Source organism: Taeniopygia guttata, chromosome 1 (assembly GCF_048771995.1).
Source record: "Taeniopygia guttata chromosome 1, bTaeGut7.mat, whole genome shotgun sequence".
Lineage (NCBI taxonomy): Eukaryota > Metazoa > Chordata > Aves > Passeriformes > Estrildidae > Taeniopygia > Taeniopygia guttata.
Window position 1 is genome coordinate 92279586 of NC_133024.1, and position 18129 is coordinate 92297714.

General features: G+C 34.5%; 1 protein-coding gene across 8 annotated transcripts in view; it reads right to left on the bottom strand.

Annotated features, from left to right (window-relative positions):
* The window catches only part of MYO16 (myosin XVI), a 356263-nt gene that overhangs the window by 125552 nt on the left and 212582 nt on the right, over positions 1–18129 (bottom strand). For all 8 annotated transcript variants that reach the window (XM_030280385.4, XM_072933685.1, XM_030280401.4 and 5 more), the window contains exon 17: positions 2067–2178. In XM_030280385.4, the coding sequence (XP_030136245.2) occupies positions 2067–2178 (112 nt within the window). The remainder of the gene's footprint in view (positions 1–2066; positions 2179–18129) is intronic.

The window sequence follows — 18129 nt, forward strand, 5'->3', positions numbered from 1 at the left end:
CAAAGCTGAAAATTCAAAAAATCCAATATATACAGAGAAAGTCTGAGCAAGATAACACTTAAAATAGAAGTTATGCTAATATAGCATTCAAACTGACATTCACTGCTATTCTCTGCTTCTTGGGATGGTATCTCAGGCAAGGTGAAATGGCACAGGGGCAGGGCACTCCTTGCTTGTAGGTTAACTCTTTCAGAACTGGTTTGGGGATTACTGTGCAGCACTGAACGACAGTGGACTGGGATAGCTTTTGATTCTGGTGATTTTGGTAAAGTCTCGGGTATATTTCACATTCCAGATTCTCAAACACTTTATCACTGTGTAATATGCATGTTTCCCCACCTTTAAACAGTAGTTGGTTTTAATAAACACTAACATTCTTTGGAAGATAGCAGTAATGACTGCTAAGGAATTTTTATGTAGTTCTTCAAAAGGATTATCTATTCTATCATTAAGTGGCTAGGTAGTCAAAGAATGATACATACAGACCTCTCCCTGCACCTCAGAAATAATGGGTAGAAATTTTAGGAATGTGTTTTATCTCCATATTGCCATCTAACATACAACACAGGAGATCAGCCTGCAGTACTTGAGAGTTTCACAGCTTTCTTGTCCCCTAAATATTATTCTAATGCTGCCTGACTACAGAGCAGCTTTCAAGATGTTGACACTTTTCTGAGAGGTAATTTATTTTCAAGAATTCTGTATGAAGTACTGGACTCAAAAGAATACTGTATATTCTCAGACAGTTACTGCAAGCTTATAAATCATGATCTATTTAGCATTCAATTATTTACTTATGGGCTGAACCCCTTCCTCAATAGAACAGAAACATTAATGAAAGAGCAAGAGAGATCCACGAAACTGTGAACACTGGGTTTAATCCAGAAGTGTCTGGATTTTGTTATTGAAATCTCCTAGTACAGAGCTTGAGCCACTAAGAGTGAGGAATAATAGTCAAGTATAGTAATGTGTGTTCAATTTTGTATATGGCCTCGTGAACCTTAATTAAAATAAACCCTACTCCCCTACTCTTCATTACATTGAAAGGTGACAATTTTTACTGCTTTAACATGCCAAACAGCTACATGATGTACCACTACCACCACAGGAGTCTATCTCCCACTTGAATTACAGCTTCAGCAGATTAACAAAGTTTTGCTGATAGCCCTTGATCCCTTTTTTATTACAACTGCTGCCCATCTGTCATTTTTGATGATGTTTTAACTTATATTTACATTAACCTTTTGTCTCCTTCTTTCTAATTATATTGTACAGGAGTAAGTTCTTACCTCCTAAAACTACTGTTGCTTATGTATTTCTCTTGCAGAAGTGTTCCAGCTACAGAGTGCTAGGTAGCATACACATATTTAAGAAATATGGGGAGTTTGTTAAGCACTGTAGTATCCTGAAGGGATGCACAGTTTACATGAATTCTTATATTTATCCTTCTATTTCTTCTTATTTCTGTCACACCTCTGTCCCCTAGAACCTCTTTTTGATTAATTTTCCAAATTATCTTCTTCATAGTTTCATAGAATTAAAGACAAACAGCAAGTCTATCTTCTTGTTGCTTTTGGGGAATTAAGTCAGCTCTTTCAAGTTACCTGGCTCTAATTTTCTTTCCTAAATAGGTATTTACTTATTTTCAGGTGCTGTTAGCATATGTGTGTTTCATAAAATTAAAAAGGATGGGGAGATAATCAGGAAGAGGAAAAAATTTCCGTGACTTTTATGAGGTGTCATATGGGATTTGATTGCTTCTTTTTATCTATGTAATTTAATTGTTCAGAGTATTATACCTTGAAGCTGTTTTGTGAATCTTTAGGAGTGAGAAAGATTTACATTGTTGGTTCTGTGTCTAATTAAAAGTGATTACAGTAATTTCCCTGGAGTGAGCTAGTGCTGTATTTGTTTCAATGTCTTAACTAACATGGGAAAAAAAAAAAAAAAAAAGACAGAAAGGTGCTTCTCTTACTCACAAAAGGTTATCTGTGAGAGTTACTTACGGCCTGCTTTCAGCTAATATGATTACTTAGCCACAAATAACATAAGCTCATGTAACTTACCAGGCTGTTGAATCCCAGAGCACCTAGAGCTTGTTTTAGAATGGTTAATTTCTCCCTGTTTTGAGGGTTGGATGCTAACATCGTCTCTTCTGATACAGTCTGGCTTAGATACCTGCACAGAGGAAAAACAGAATATCTGGTATTTACAAGGCTGGTGCATGATCAAGCTTTTGAAGTTAAAGTTCAGCTTTACATTTCTAACCAGAGGTTTACTGCAGATTTTTCTCAGCGTTTGGAGGGAGCATTACCAGTGACAGAACATTCTGTATTTCTTTCTTAAACTTTTGCTTAAGACTCCCCCCAGCCCCAACTTTAGTCCTACATGGCAGCTGAAATTTCAAACTGGGTTTATACCATTACCAGTTTTGCCACTCTTGCACTACCAGAGATTCCCTTTCAGAAGGCAGATTTGAGGAAAACTTCTGATAGCTATGACTGCTCTAAATTCCCTTCTTGCTGACAAGGGAATAGATCAGCCCTTAACTACCACAATGATCATTCCTTCCCCCAGCAGCTGAATGGGTGATGGGTGTACTCAACATCTCTCAAAATGAAGCAGTAACGAAGTACATGGAGTAATAAGTGTACAGCCCTTAATGTGTACTGCCTTGCACACTGCAAAGCAAAATGCAATTTTATGTACCTTCCTAAAAACAATTAGCAGAGATTAACAGAGATAACAGATTGTCAGAGAGAGAGACTAGTGCAGCAGCTAACTCAGGAAAGAAGAAAACGTAATCAACATAAAGAGTAATAACACAAAATAGATTAATCACAAACTGTAACAAAATAGATTATTGAAAAGTGCAGCAATCTAGTATTTACAACCATTTATTTTGACCCTCTTGAAGTAAGTCCATATTTTTAAAAGTATTCAGGTATCTTCATAGAGCTGAAATCACTAAGAATGAGGTGTCTGAATATCTTACAGGATCTGACTTCTAATAACATGATGCTGAGAATGTAAGATATTTTCTTTTCTTGATTTAATCAAATGAGCATAATCATTAAAATACACATCATCACAAAATCCGCAATCTTCACAAATGTCACTTAAATAAACAACTCTCCACACCTTTTTCCAAATGACATCATCATTTGTCTACCAAGAAAGGTAGACAATTTACACACATTTCAGCCCTCACCCTTCATCACAATTACAACAAAAATTCCCCACAAGTATTCTGCCCTCTACTGATGTTCATTCCACGATCTGTCACTTAAATATGGGAAACAATACTGATTTAATTTTTGACAATCTTGTTTGCAATCATGTTCTCATACCACTATAGAGGAGATATAGTTTCAAAATAAACTATTACTGCAGAAGGTCTGGAAACACTCTAGTAGGGGTGGTAGCTCTTATAAGGATGCCCTTTTACATGAACGCATGTAGGAAGAATTATTTAGTATTTGCACTTTCTAACAGATGAGGTTTAAGTAGTACCCACAATGAAACATAAAGTGCATTTTAGTGAATCCATATCAGATTTACCAGTGTGGATTCCCCTTGCAGTGATAATGGCATAATTTACCCCAGCAAGTGGACAGAAGAAAAATGATGGGGTTAAAAATGTGTGCCTAGGAGCATAAGTACCTTTTGCACCCACAGGAGGACTAACTCAGCAGTCATCTCAAGTATGAACAAGCCTCTCATATCAGTGGATAAAGCTGGTGGTTCACAAACCATTGAGAACGTGTGTCTGTGAGCATCACTGCCAGGGCTCGGCACTGGCTCCTCAAGGTTACTAAAACATTCATTTTGTCAGACTGAGATAGCTGTCAAATCAACTATAGCAGATGATACAAAGTATAGCCAGATTTATGATGTTTTTTTGGGTTTTTCCTTTTTTTTTTTTTTTTCTGGGGATTTTTACATTGCTTGTAGGTTCAAAAGCAGCCTCGAATGCATTTAATACTGAATCTGGCGTAGAACCTTCTGGTGTAAAGGTTAATCCGTCAGAAAACTTTCCACTCTTCTGAACTGCTGCATGAGCTTATGCCAGTAACATGTTATGCATCATAAGTTGGTGGCACTTTTGCTCCATAATTCAGAGATTTACAGCAGCAGCCACTCTGCTGTCAAAATATTCTATTGTTGAATGTTGTAGGAGTTGGAAGCATATGGCCATTTCTGCAAAAAAACCTTCCTCCTCAATGGTTGTCTCCCTAAATAACTCTTTGTCTCTCTATACTGAGCAGGAGTAGTCTTTCCTGTTCTGTGAAGAGAACACTCCACACTTCTTTTTAAGCCACCCCATTTAACCAGCACTTTTTTAGCACAGCTGAAGTGCTGGTGGGTACTGCTGTTGCAGAAAGCTGTGTGAATACTGCCAACCCCTCTGAAAGCAAGCTGCAGCCCAGCAAAGGGGTGCAGAGCCCCCACTCCCTGAGAAGCAAGGGCAGAGCTGAAACCACACGTGCCAGTTCTTGCCTTCAGCACAGTGCTTGCTGATTCAGCAGGGGGCAAACTGGGTACCTGCCAAACCAGGTGCCTGTGGCTCTACAAACCATCCACAAACTGCAGCAGCTGCTGGGACTTGCCTGTTGGAAGAGCATCTGACTTTCCCAGCTATACACCTCCTGAAGACTTAATCAGCAGATGTGCTGGTGCTCTTGGAAAGGGATGTAGTTGGACATTTTCTAAGGTGCACTTCAATTTAGTTTCCCCAGTCTAAAAGCAATTAAATTATTTTATAACATTTCATGAGGCCCACTCATTTTCCAAACTATTTAAGGGCTAATGAAATATGAAACATTGCTTTGAAGATTTTCACATTTGACTGTTATACATTTATAATACGGAGTATACTCATATTAAGGACGGATCAATTATATGGAGTACTTGGAACTGCTGATGGGCATCATATAACCCTCACAAAATGTAGGAAATATACAATGTAACATAATATTTTCTAGCCATACAAGGAAATATATTTTCCTATTTATTAAGTTCATTCTGCCTCAGAAAATTAGTAACATTTAGATAGACTTTTATTTTTCTTTTAAAACAGTTTCCTAGCAACTCATTCTTTCCACCTTAATGATGTTGAAGACTAAAAGGGTTTGAGACACCATTTCTGTCAATATTACTACTGTCACCTATTTATGCTTAAGAACTAGAGTCCAGAACAAATCTTAAATTATCCCCTCTTCTACAAAATTAAGGCAAGAGGAAAGAGATGTGTCACAGTGCAAAAGTCCTAATAATAATAAACATTCCTTGGTTGAAGATACATAATTTTAACATAAAATATAAACATTTTTCTAGGATGAGTATCTTTCCTCATATTTATAGTGTATTTTTGTCTTTTGACATTCAAGTGGCCTGGGCAGAATGGCATTGCTAGTGATGAAGAGGAACTAAACTGCTTAAAATTTAGATTTTCAGTCTACATGGCAATTTTATTTATTATTTTTACTTTGATTTTACTATTGTGAACTATACCCATGAAGACCTAAAATATTATTTGAATGTGTGCAATGTTCCTATAAATTTCCAACAAATAGTCTGTGTTCAAATGTAAACCACATCTAGTGACTCCTGAGTGTTGCTGATAATTTTAGTAAAAGAGGTACTACTGCTATACAATCCAGAGCTGATGTTCCATAATATGTGATGCACGCAGGCTGTGCACCAGTTTCATGCTTACTTAGCGCAGTTTTACTTTGCCTTACTGGCATATCTGTGTGGGCAAATTCATTCTGTAAATGCACAGGCAAATTAATTTACTGTAGCTTTAGAAAAAGATTCTCAGATTTTGGATGAAGTTGAGCCTCTTAACTGAAGGTAGCTACCCAGACAAGTGATATTTATATCTCTCTCAGAACAGACAAACCAAAGAGTTTCTGCAGTTCTGGTAATTAATCCCTTTTTGCTGACTGTAACTATTTGTTTAAATGTTGCAATATCATGTCAGCAATATTATGCTGATATTGGCATTGGACTAGTACTTTTACCAGACAGTTTATCAGCACACAAAAAAGTTCTAAACATATGGTTAGTGATTTTTATTTCATAAAAGAAGAAACTCACTGATTCACAAAACTTCTTTTTTTTAAAGAAGATCAACTAATTGAATTGCAGTATAGTCACTTTCAGTAAAGCACAATGGTACACTAGATTTTTCATGAGAAACTAGAAATTTTGTGAGAAATATAATTGACTATAGAGTCTTTCTTTCTGATTTTTTCCTTAAAAGTTCTAATTTGCAGCACTGTAGCAATCTCATCTATTCTAGTCTATAAAAGAAAAAAAAAAATAGTATTTAGCAGATAAAGTCAATGGTGGTAATTTTTTAGTTTATTATTTATCATAATATACAATTTTTGAACTATCATTAAAATGACACCATAGATCATATTTTCAGGTAAGGGTATGACTAGTACAACCAAGAGTATGAAAAAGTACTTTTTATGGCATTCAGTTCTTAAATATTATCGACCCATATAATTCCATAATTACCTGTTTACCTTATCATTCTCATTAAAATGGTTACACATCATCACAATTATTCGACTTTTATATTTGGTACACAGATCTCAAATAATAAGAAGAAATATGTATGTTACCTTACCTGAACAATACTGAACTTTTGTGACACAAGCATTTTTCAAAATTTTCTACATAACACTACCAGTTAAATACTTTGCTCAAATAATTAATCCTCTGCTTAGATGACTGAGCAAATAATGAGACTAAAGCTACAACTAGCTAAGACAAGCAAAGACTAAAAAGAAAATTTTTGAGTATCAGTTTGCCGCTGACAGAAACTCAGCAAAATAATACCTGACTTACATTAATTTATTTTCTTTTGAACTGTAACCCAAGCGCATATAGTAACAGTGATCTACCTCATTCAACATAAACAATTAATGTAATTTCTGTTTATGCTTAGAACTGCTACATTTATTTAAAATCCGTGAAAAAACAAAAATAAATCTGAAAATAAACATTGATATTTCACTTACAAAATAAATTAAACATTACCAAAACACCATCCTAATCACTTTGCATTTGTAGAATCTGACATCTGAAATGTTCACCTGTTCTGTAAGAGCAGCCATTTTATGCCACACACAATATTACATATTGCTCTGTAGGATAAAGAAATATCTACTTCATTGCTGTGGTTCCAGTCATATCTGGATATCCAGTCAGGGAAACTCTCTGAAAGAGATTCATGGATTGCCATCAATTCACCAGAAATTCCCTTTTGTCTGGACTGCTAGAATTGGGTTTCAATTGAAGATGAACTGTGGATTTGTCAGACGGACATTGCCTTTCTGAGGTCTTTCCTGAAGTAAATACATCTTTTCATGAATAATTAAAAGAACTCTTAGTAGGGTAATATCATTAAGTGGTTCTAAGTCACTGTAAAATTTTAAATCCCTATGATTTAAAAAGGCAGTTGGGATTGTTTTTAAGCTAGCATCTAGCTGCTTCCCACTTGACTCCTTTTCTGGTGGAGCGTGAGTGCTGACACACCTCCATTTTGTTGTACAGCTTTTTAGGCTATACCAGGTTTGGCATAAAGGAAACAGTACAAAATCAGTACAAAAAAAAGTCTTGAAACTTTATTATAGATGATAGTGAAGTAAATGCTTCTTGTGGTAATAAGGATTTCAGCAACCAGTCAAGATCTTCAGTAAAAAAAACCCTCAGGTTACAGGAAAAAATCTTCATTTTCTAATTGCTATACTCAGAACAATCTGTGCTCAGATTAGCAAGAGACAATATATCTTTAATACCAAAAAACACTCAGAAAAACAACCCAACCAAAACTAAACAACCAAAACCACACAGAAAAGCAAGGAACTGTAGTAGTTAAAAAAGCACTTCATTATTATTTTATGAGGAGAAAAATTTCTTATGATCTTGAAAACAAATATTTTGACAAGTTCTAAATCATCCTTCTTTTTTAAAATTTAAAAAAACTTAAATTTTATAGAAATTAACCTCACATTTTAAGAAAAAATGATATGACCAATTTATCATCAGAAAATTTCCAGACACTTTAATTATCTTTTATAAGCTAGAAACCAAATAAAATATCTTTTAATATTTTTTTATATATATATATAATCAAAATACCTGGATTTTTATTTTTTTTTAAAAAGACTGGGGGCACAGACCAAACTCTTGGAATTGGTGAAAATATCCAGTGAAATCTGGATCAAAATAATTGTCAGGACACATGCTACGACCACCACATCTCTAAGTAAATACAGTTTAGCTTGATTTTGTATCTAGACAGTAAATGATGTGTACCTTCCACATGAAATTATTTATTAATAAGGCTAGCAGGATGGCTGAATAAGAATTCTTTCTTGCACATAATCACTCAGGGAGGATAAGATCTTTGTTCCACTGGGCTTCTGGGTAGAGGTGTACAGTAAATTAACTTAAATTTACTTAACTTAGACTTTAGTTCTTATGCTTTTTCACATATGAAGTGAAAAAAAAGATAGGGCTGGAAGTCACAACAAAAACTTTGCTTACTCCAAACACCATCCTGAAGTAGAAAATCACAAGTTTCAAGATCTGGGAATGATAAAATCATGGTCCTGATAAGAGCTTGGAACATGAATGTGAACTCGGATGAAACCGCCCTGGCATTAGGTCAGAAATCAGTTATCTTTTCTTTCTTTTGTGCTGCTGAGGCAATAGATTTTCAAAGGACCTCTCTGTTTGCACAGTAGATCCTGTCTTGATACAAAGGCTTGTACCATTGTATACCAGATCTCTAGAGGCCTTTTTTTAATCAAGAGCAAAGGAAAATATTATTTTTCTCTGTTTATATTTCTTTAGTTGGCAAAAGAAAAAAACTGAAAAAAAAAAAAAAAAAAGCATGAGAAGCACTGAATGTCATAATCTGTTCTTTTTTTCAAACACTCAGTCAGCTGGCTCCTGTGAAGAATTAAAACTTCTATGGTGTGCTTTCTTTTGCTGATCCACTTGCCCACTTGTAATTTCTCTGCTATTAGTAGGATACCTCTACAACTAATCCAGAGAGAAATAGAATAGTATCAACTCCTATTCTGGCACAGTTGAACACAAAATACAGTATATTTTGTTTGCTAAAAGGAGGTAAAAAATATTGGTAAAGAATTTACATGGAAGGAGCAAAGAATAAATACTCAAGATAAACTGATCACTAAATACAGGACTCTCTGTCAATACTTTGCTCCATACAGGACTCAATTAGGCAGTGCAAGCCCCTGCAGATCATGTTGTGAATCAGAAAATCTGGATTTTTTCTATAAAGCTCCTACTTATTTTACAAAAATAACATATTAAAAAAAAGTCATAATATTCTTTCACAAATTTAAAATATTAAAAATATTTTTAAATATATAAAATATTAAAAAAGAAAAATCTTAAAACTGAGATCCTGATGCTTAATATTCATTTATCCAAGCCAGAATAATTTTGTTCCAACTTTTAGGACAAAACCCCCATGTTTTGGTTTTGGTTTTTTTTTTTCTGTTGTTTGTTTTCGTTTCGGTTTTTTTTGTTTGCTTGGGGTGTTTTGGATTTTTTTGGTTTTTATTATATCACGCTGTAAGCCTATGGAAACCTCTCATGCAATAGTTCTCCAAAAGCACTATGTGCTGTTTGGTTAAAGAAATTTAGAAGAGATGATTGAAACTAGGCACTTTCAAAACATCTTCTTCCTCCTGGATATGATTTTCTGTATATATCTCCCCTCACACAGAGGTGTCCAAATTCTTTCTAATCATGATGATAAGCAGGATATAGAATGACTTGTCACTTGCTATGCATGAGCCTCTCCATAAATCATAAGGCAACTGCTAGGAAATATTGTGCCCATAGCTCAGAGAAGAGCACATCAGTCAGATGAAATGGATTCAGGAATACCTACTGGAAACATTCATTTTATTCTGATGCTGAAAAGGCTTTTCTTACAGCTTGACCTTAATTAAAATGTGCCATTAAAAAGAATACACAAGTGTGCTCTCAGTGCCAACTGCTATAAAATCTTGTTCCAAAAACAGACACAGACCATGCCCATCATGACATCATATATAGCGATTTTATGCCACTGGAAAACAAGAAGTTGGTTTCTTTTCTTGTCAGGTTTACAGGTACTGTGAAGTAGAATAATGAATTATTTCACCACTGTGTATTGTCCCAATTCAGCAAAACACTTCTGTGTAACTAACTTCAAACCCATGCATTGTCCCACTGATTTCTATTGAATCTTATTATCAAAATAAAAATCAATAACTGGAAGTTATAGGTGAAGACCCTCTGTTGAGCTCTGGTTCACTGAGAAAGAAGGAAAGGCAGACTGAGGTGCATGAGTCTGGAGGAAATTAGTAGTACTGGTGACCTAGACTTTCAGCTGTCCCAAGCATTGCTTACATAATTTTTAGGCCTTAATTACATTATCTTACACTTATTTCTACTCTATGCAACGGAGATTCCAAAGATACACAAACATTCCTGAACTGTAACTGTATGACCTAGGCATAGTGCAGCAAACACAATATTTAGTTATTTAGCTTAGAGGAACGTGCCCCAACAGAACCATGGCACTTTTTGCCCAACACCATCTGGGGAGTCTCTGATACACTTCACAATGAGCCACACAGGCTTATCTTTCAGCTCTACTTGTCATTATATAAAGTCTAAACCAGAATATTATTACAAAATCTTCATTAGTTGATGCTTGTCGCTTGAAAATTCTCAAGAGAGCCAATGTCACAGGAGGATGGAGCAGTATTTCATAATCAGGTTCCAGCTCTAACACAATCGATATGCATGTTCTGGGTGTCATTTAATGTGACAATGTATTAAGAAGCATGGATTAAGAAGCTAAATCCCTTCCTTCCCCTTATTAGTGCTGCCCAATGAACCATGTACTTGCACAATTATGTGAAAGGCATATGGCTTTTTCCTTTGCAGTCCCCATTCCTCTTTCCCATGCAGTTCAGGGTAGTAGTCCTGATTAAGCACAATGGTCATCAGTAAAAATTCAACATTACCAGATCCGTTAATTTTACTTTAGGTTCATTCAGATATGGGTTAGTTACAGACAAAACATAAGCACTTAAAAACCAGTTTTCTTACAACTAGGTCAGTTTACTGCCCTCATATTAAATATTTGTGAAGTATTTCTCTAAAATACATTAAATTTCTATAAGAGTTTAGTTATTCCTGTGACTACTTACTAAATCTCAAGATGCAATTTAGGTATAATTAAATTTTAGGATTGATTGGCCTGACTGAAAATTAATGACTTCATAATTCTACATATGTTTTAAAAAATGCTTTCAGAACTGCTGGGATGAAGGGTATTGAGTATATTAAAGAAAGCCATTACCTTTCAAAAATAAATTCCACTACTCTCTACCATACTTACTAACTCACTGAGTAAAAAAAATTCAACAAGCCTTTTTATTTCTTTAAATATCTCATGCGAATACGGGAGGACAATGTATTCTGCTTAGTGAGGAAAAGCTGCTTTGCACTTAGCACTGTTTGATGGGTAAACAGGAATGAGATAAAGACAAAGCAAAACAGTTGACATCAATGAAGTAAATGACATTTCCAGAACATGATAATGAATAGCTTCTGGCTTTTTTCTCTCAGGGAAAAAGGGCATGTATTATTGCTTTTTTTTCCCTTTATCCCCAGTTTTTAAACATATTAGAATCTGAACAAATTTTATTCCCTTTGAACCTTGTTACCCTGTAGCAATGAGCTGGAATTACTGCTTATCATTTAAGTGCACATATTTCTTGTAACTCATGCAATAAAGTACCAAACACAGCACTTTAAAAAATCTGAATAGCTTTGTTAATGTCAAGAGGTAAGTTATCAGCATAATATTAATTAACTAAACACTGTAGACAGATTTGATGACAGCCAGAACACAGCTTTTATTTTTAGTTTTCTAAACTAACAAAATTCCAAGTTATGTATGTGTTTTGTAAACTGGTTTTAGCACAGAAATCTCATGTGTTATCCAGAAAGTAGTTTTGCCTTGATATTTTATAAATTAAATTTCAAATAATTCTGTAAGAAAGACTATGTATACTATGAAATACATGAGTTTTACGGACAGTGGATAAACTGAAGAGGAAAGCAAAGAAATACATATTGGTCTTTAGCATCAAAATGCTAAATGTTGGTAGGCTTCAATCAGCTATTTTTTTTTCCTAATTATATTGCTAATCTTATGGAATAGGTTGAAATCAGAGACTCAAGCATCCTGTTCCTAAAATCACATAAAAACACAAATTTAGAATTATTCCATTAAAGAAAAAAATGAATTTGCAATAGGAGTGACTCAAAATAGAAATTTTCACACGTCTGATGGTAACACAAGAATTAATACAGACAGTATACCTTGAACTTTTTATCTGACTCATGATTCAAATATTTTACAGGACAGAATCACAACATCTGTGAACTACTACTCTAAAAGTATAACTTTGAAGCTTAATATACATGAAATAAGAAGCATAATATTAATGATGATGAAAAAAGTAGCAAATAATAAGCATTGCTGGAGATGTAAAATCAGCCAGTCTGCATGCAAGTACAAACTGGTCCAATCTGCTTCCTGAAATGTTTTAAATATTGTTTGAACTTTGCTCTTACAACTAAAAGCAATTTTGTATTTCTGTGTTCAGACCTTGGCATTGGTTGTCAGGCAGATGTCATGAAGTTTATAAGCCTCAAAGCCATTTCTCCACCAGCACTTGCTAGTTTTAAAATGCTGATTCATTAAATAAAGCTTACTGTGTTAAGAGCCACAGTATCTGATCTAAACTATAAAAAGTGCTTAGGAAACCTGCTTATAACTTTCACCAACATCCAGTTAAAATACTGATAATATGCTTCAGCATTATCTCATATTACTGATTGTAGTGAACAAATCAATTTCAGATGAGCTGATTTACAAGAGGCACTCTTCTTCCTGTATATGCAGGTATGACCATGTGTATTCAGATGTGTATATTAAACAAATAATTCTCAACAGTAAGATCCATTTAAAGCACTTTTAACTTGGTTAAAAATAAAAGGTAAGGCTCCCCCAAGACACTAGGCAACTTTTGAAATACTGGGAAATATATATATATTATTTACTCAAGATTGAAATTTCTTTTTAGAAGTATTAATAAAATTAATTAATTAATCAATAATGATAATTCACCTTTCATGGGCTAAGAAAGTATCATACAGTACACGTATATGATTTGGTGCAGTACCAAACTTTATTGGAATTTACTTTTTTCTACAAAGCAAGAATATTCTCCTTGCAACTATAAATGGAGCAAATTAGTGTATATTTATATATGTTATCTATTTAAAAATCAACAATCCACAATTAACAGTTGCCACTCCTTTAATGTAAGAGGAGTGTTCTGCTTTTCACACAGCCACCAGGCTACGTGATGCTGGACACAGGGCTCAGTAATGGAGAACTACCATCTGCTCTCCTATACTCAGCAAGACCAGCTTTGCCTCTTGCCTCATGACCATTTTTGTCTCAAGTGCATTCCAGGACCATCCAAAATGTGAACAGGATGTGTGTATATGCCTGTTTCTCTCATATTTTTTCAGCCTTCACAATAAAATCATGCTGGATGAAAGGTCTCAAATTAAATACTTCTGGCATTAAATCCCCTGCAGTGTCCTCCTTTGCCTCTCATAAGGCACCAAGGACACAGAAACTCAGCAAACCTAAAGTAAAACTCAGAGACTGCACACTGAGATCTCAATTGAAAGGCTACATGTAAGGAAGTTACTTACACTGACTTTATACTGTATAAAATACTGTATAAACTGGCCTTCCAAAAGCACATTTGAAGACTTAGAGTACTTTCACTGTTTGTGTGCCAAAATAGGACAGTCGTCCTACTGGGTCTTAGTGCTAAAATCCACGCTGTATTTACACATAGGGATTGCAAAGCTAGGTTTCATTCAAACACATTGCTTTCTAACAAAAATGAAAAGAAATACAATTATAAAAGGTAATGAAAATAAACGGAGAAGAAAGATGATCACAGAATAAATTATGCTTTAAACTAGTCGTTTCCCTCCTAAGATATATGGGAAGCAGGAATGGTAATAGATTGGACAGGATTGCAATTGCATGTTTAAAAATTTTTCTCCAGAATAAACTACATAAACAAAGAATTTGAGCTGTTCCCATTTGTTCCAGTTTTGTCTTAGAGGCCAACCTAATTCCACAACATACTCACTGAAGTTCAGTTCATCACAGGACGTATTTTAATATATGCTGCTCAATTCCTCTTAATTGCTACCTGATTTAGGAGTCCTGTTTAAACAGGAGATTAGGTCTGAAATGTGGAAAATATACATAATAGATCTGAAAATATACTGGGAAAGGAATGTCAGTGAGCATGATGAAAATGGGGGAAGGACTGCAGCAACAAGGAAGTACAGATACATCTGTGATAGTGAATCTTATTTCTCTAAACTTAAAGACATGAGTTATGAGTTATACAAAGAAATCCCAAAGAAATACTCAGAAATGCTAGGACAATCTCTAGCAGTGCCAGTGTTATCACATCTCTATTTGAGACAGAAAAGTGATAAAAAAATAAAGCGAACAATAATAATAATAGAAAAATACATAGAATCGTCATCATTATTGAAAGGCTTGGGCTGGCAGGGACCTTAAAAACCATCTACTTTCAACTCCCCTGCTATGGGCAGGGATGCCACCCACTAGATCAGAGTGGCTTCAAAATTCTAATGACACAGAATAGTCTCCGATTGTTTTCAAACAAAATAATTCTATGAAATAACTTATATTCCTATTTTAATTATTTACAGTGAAAAGCCACAGACCTATTTTTACCAGTGGTTAGTTAGCACTTTTCTTAGTCTTCATAATCCTCTTCTTGGTTGAAAACAAAACACAAAACTGGTGTCAGTGTACCAGCATCAAAATAAATACTGCAATTACTGTGTAGGTTTAATACTAAGCTGTAATGCCAGCTTGGTAAGTTGATTTCTATCCATTTAATTATTTGATTTGGTTAAAATCCCACAAAGGTTAAAGTAGAAATTAGAAGGTGCCAGCAGTTGTCAGAAGCCCTGCATTACACTTCCCTACAATAATGATTAGAAATACAGTTTCCTGGCCAAATGGTATTTCTACATTGTGTCAGTCCCTTTTCCTATCATTTCAGTCAGCAGAAAATACGTAGTAAGCTTTTTATTTCAGAATGCTTTCTTGATTTGCATCTCTCGTTGTACAAACTGCATCTGTTTTAATATTTTTTCTCACCCATATTCTGTTCAAGAAATGTTTAAACTTACAATCAGACAAACATAGGGCTTATTAAGACAGACAGGTCACAGATCAGAGAATCATAGAATCATTAGGCTGGAAAAGGTCTTTAAGATCATTGAACCCAAAATCAGAAACTTGAAACACTTTGGACTTATTCACCTCTCCCCAGCATGTCTCCTTGTCTGATCCAGAGTTCTGGTTGTTCAGGTCTGGTAAAGATACAGCTTTCCCCAGTTCAACAGGCTAATATATGTGTGTGCATTTTATATATATATATATATATATATATATGTATGTATGTATGTATACATATATATACATATATATATATATATACATACACACATACACATATATATACATACACATATATATACATATACATATATGTATATATGTATATATATACACTCTGTGCCATGATTCCAAGAGATGTGTCATAAACTAAATGGATACAGACATGACCTATTCACAGAATTAAAAAGTTCCAAAGATCATCTGGGTGATGGGTGATCCATTAAAAGAAATTTACACACCATTCTGTCCCATATTATATTGCATAAAATAAATTCAGAAGCCAGACTGATAGAGTTGCCATTCTTAGGAGCTGTACAAAACTAAGATCCTGACATCCTCTGGTCATTAGCACTCAACTAGCATAATCAGAAAATTTTAATTAGTCACTTGTAGGCTTTAGACAAAATTCAGTTTCAGTAACTAACTTCAGAAAATACAGTGGAAATCAGTTAATGGAAACTGTAAATGGCACTAATCTCACACAATCAGATTTAACTTCATGTGTAGTGGTAATTTTGAGTTACGATTAATGAAAGAAGTAGAGGAAGAAAACTATGCTACACTTTGGGTTGACCTTGCCTGACTTTCCTGGAGAGAGCTGGCTACCAGTGCAATGAAAAATACATGGCAGCACAGGGAGCTGAGTGAAGGCAGCAAGTTCATACAATGGTGAAGAGGTATCAGCTCCACTAGATCTAACACTGAGATGAGCTGAGTTCAATGACTGGGGCTCTGTATGTCAATAACAATTTCTGAAACACCCAATCCTGACTGGAAATTCATCTACAGTAATTGTATCAAAACGATTCTAAGAGTGACTTTTGAAGCATAAATTGCAGAACTGTGTTATCACACTAGATTTATGTAATGTAATAGCTAAGTGGTTTCAGGAGCTGAATCCACTGAATCTCCCTCCACATATGAGATGATTAGCAACCTAGTAAAGTGCAGAGACATATTTTGTACTTAAAGTAAAAGCCAAATTAACTTTTCTACCATTTATGTGAGTAATCACATCTACTTTCAAGCCAGGGTTTCTTTGGCAATTTCACCTCTTGGAGCTACATCCATTTTCTGACTGACATGAAACACTGGTGGGCTGCTTAAACAGTCAGGACTTAATTTCTTCAACAGAAGATCAAATTTAACCCTAATATATATAATTTTCATAGCTCTCTGGAGATTTCTCTTTTTTCTAACAAAAGGTTGAACTTGCCCCAGGAACTTAAGGTGTATGATACTCATCAACAGAATTCACAACAAATTGGAGAATCATCTGGTACATGGTATGTTTATTTTTGCACTTCCTTTCCCCATTTAAAACAATTTATTCTAAACAATGTTTTATTTTATGTATAGTTTTCTGCTAAAATTAAGAAAGATGTGTTCAGTAGACTCTAAAGATCCCGCTGCTCTTAATCACCAAGTTTGTTTCTTTCTTTTGAATTAAATAGATTTCAATTATTTCTTGCCTCCTATTCTTCATCTTTCATGCCATGCCACAGCCATGAAAGACAGAGTGTTCTTCTACTATTTTCTGCACCTGTTTCAATATCATACCAAAGAAGACAAAAAAGACAAAGCTCTCTAAATCAAATAAATATCAAATGGTATCAATGCCAGTCAAATGATATAAATGCAAGTTTGTGGAATAAAACTAAACATGCAAAAGTAAACTGACTAAAGCAATAAAAATGCAAAATCCAGAGCACTTTTATATGGTCTGATGCAATTTTTGCTATTCCAAACTGACACCAAGGAAATGTAACTTGCCAAATATTATCAAATATCTGAGTTAATTTAGGAAAACACTGAAATACAAAGAAGAGTGCCTTGACTCCACTGCACCACTATAAATGTAAAATTCATTCCTGAGAAAACATTATGTGTTTGTTTACATATAGTTTTACAGGTTCAGAGTTATGATGGAGAGAAAAAAAGTTGTTGAAAATAGAGGTAATCAAAATGAATGATTTCTTTGCCTCTCAGAATCTGCCAATGGAGGACTGAACACCCTCTGTCACTAGTCAATCAATTTATATGAAGAGTAATACAATGAAGAGGGGATTGTTAACATCAAATGAAAGAAAATACCCAAAGGAATATGAGTTTCAGACTTGCACTCTTGAACAAAGCAGAATTTCTCCAGCATTTATTCCAAAAGCCAGACAAATAACAATTACACTTGGGACCTCAGACAAAGACCCTGAGCAATTTTACTACCTTTACCTTGCTAAATAAAAATTCTTCTTGAATTTCAAGTAAGTTAATGATTGTTAAACATCACTGGAGGTATAATTTTTTAAAGTATCCTTTGCAAATAGAGCAGTACTATTAAAAGCTGCTAATGTCGAAACTGGAATAAATAAATTAATCATTAAAATCCAAAGCTAAGTTTCTGCTTTCAAGAAGAAAATTAATTATATAGAGGTATGCCTTATATATGATATAGGTATCTGCAAATA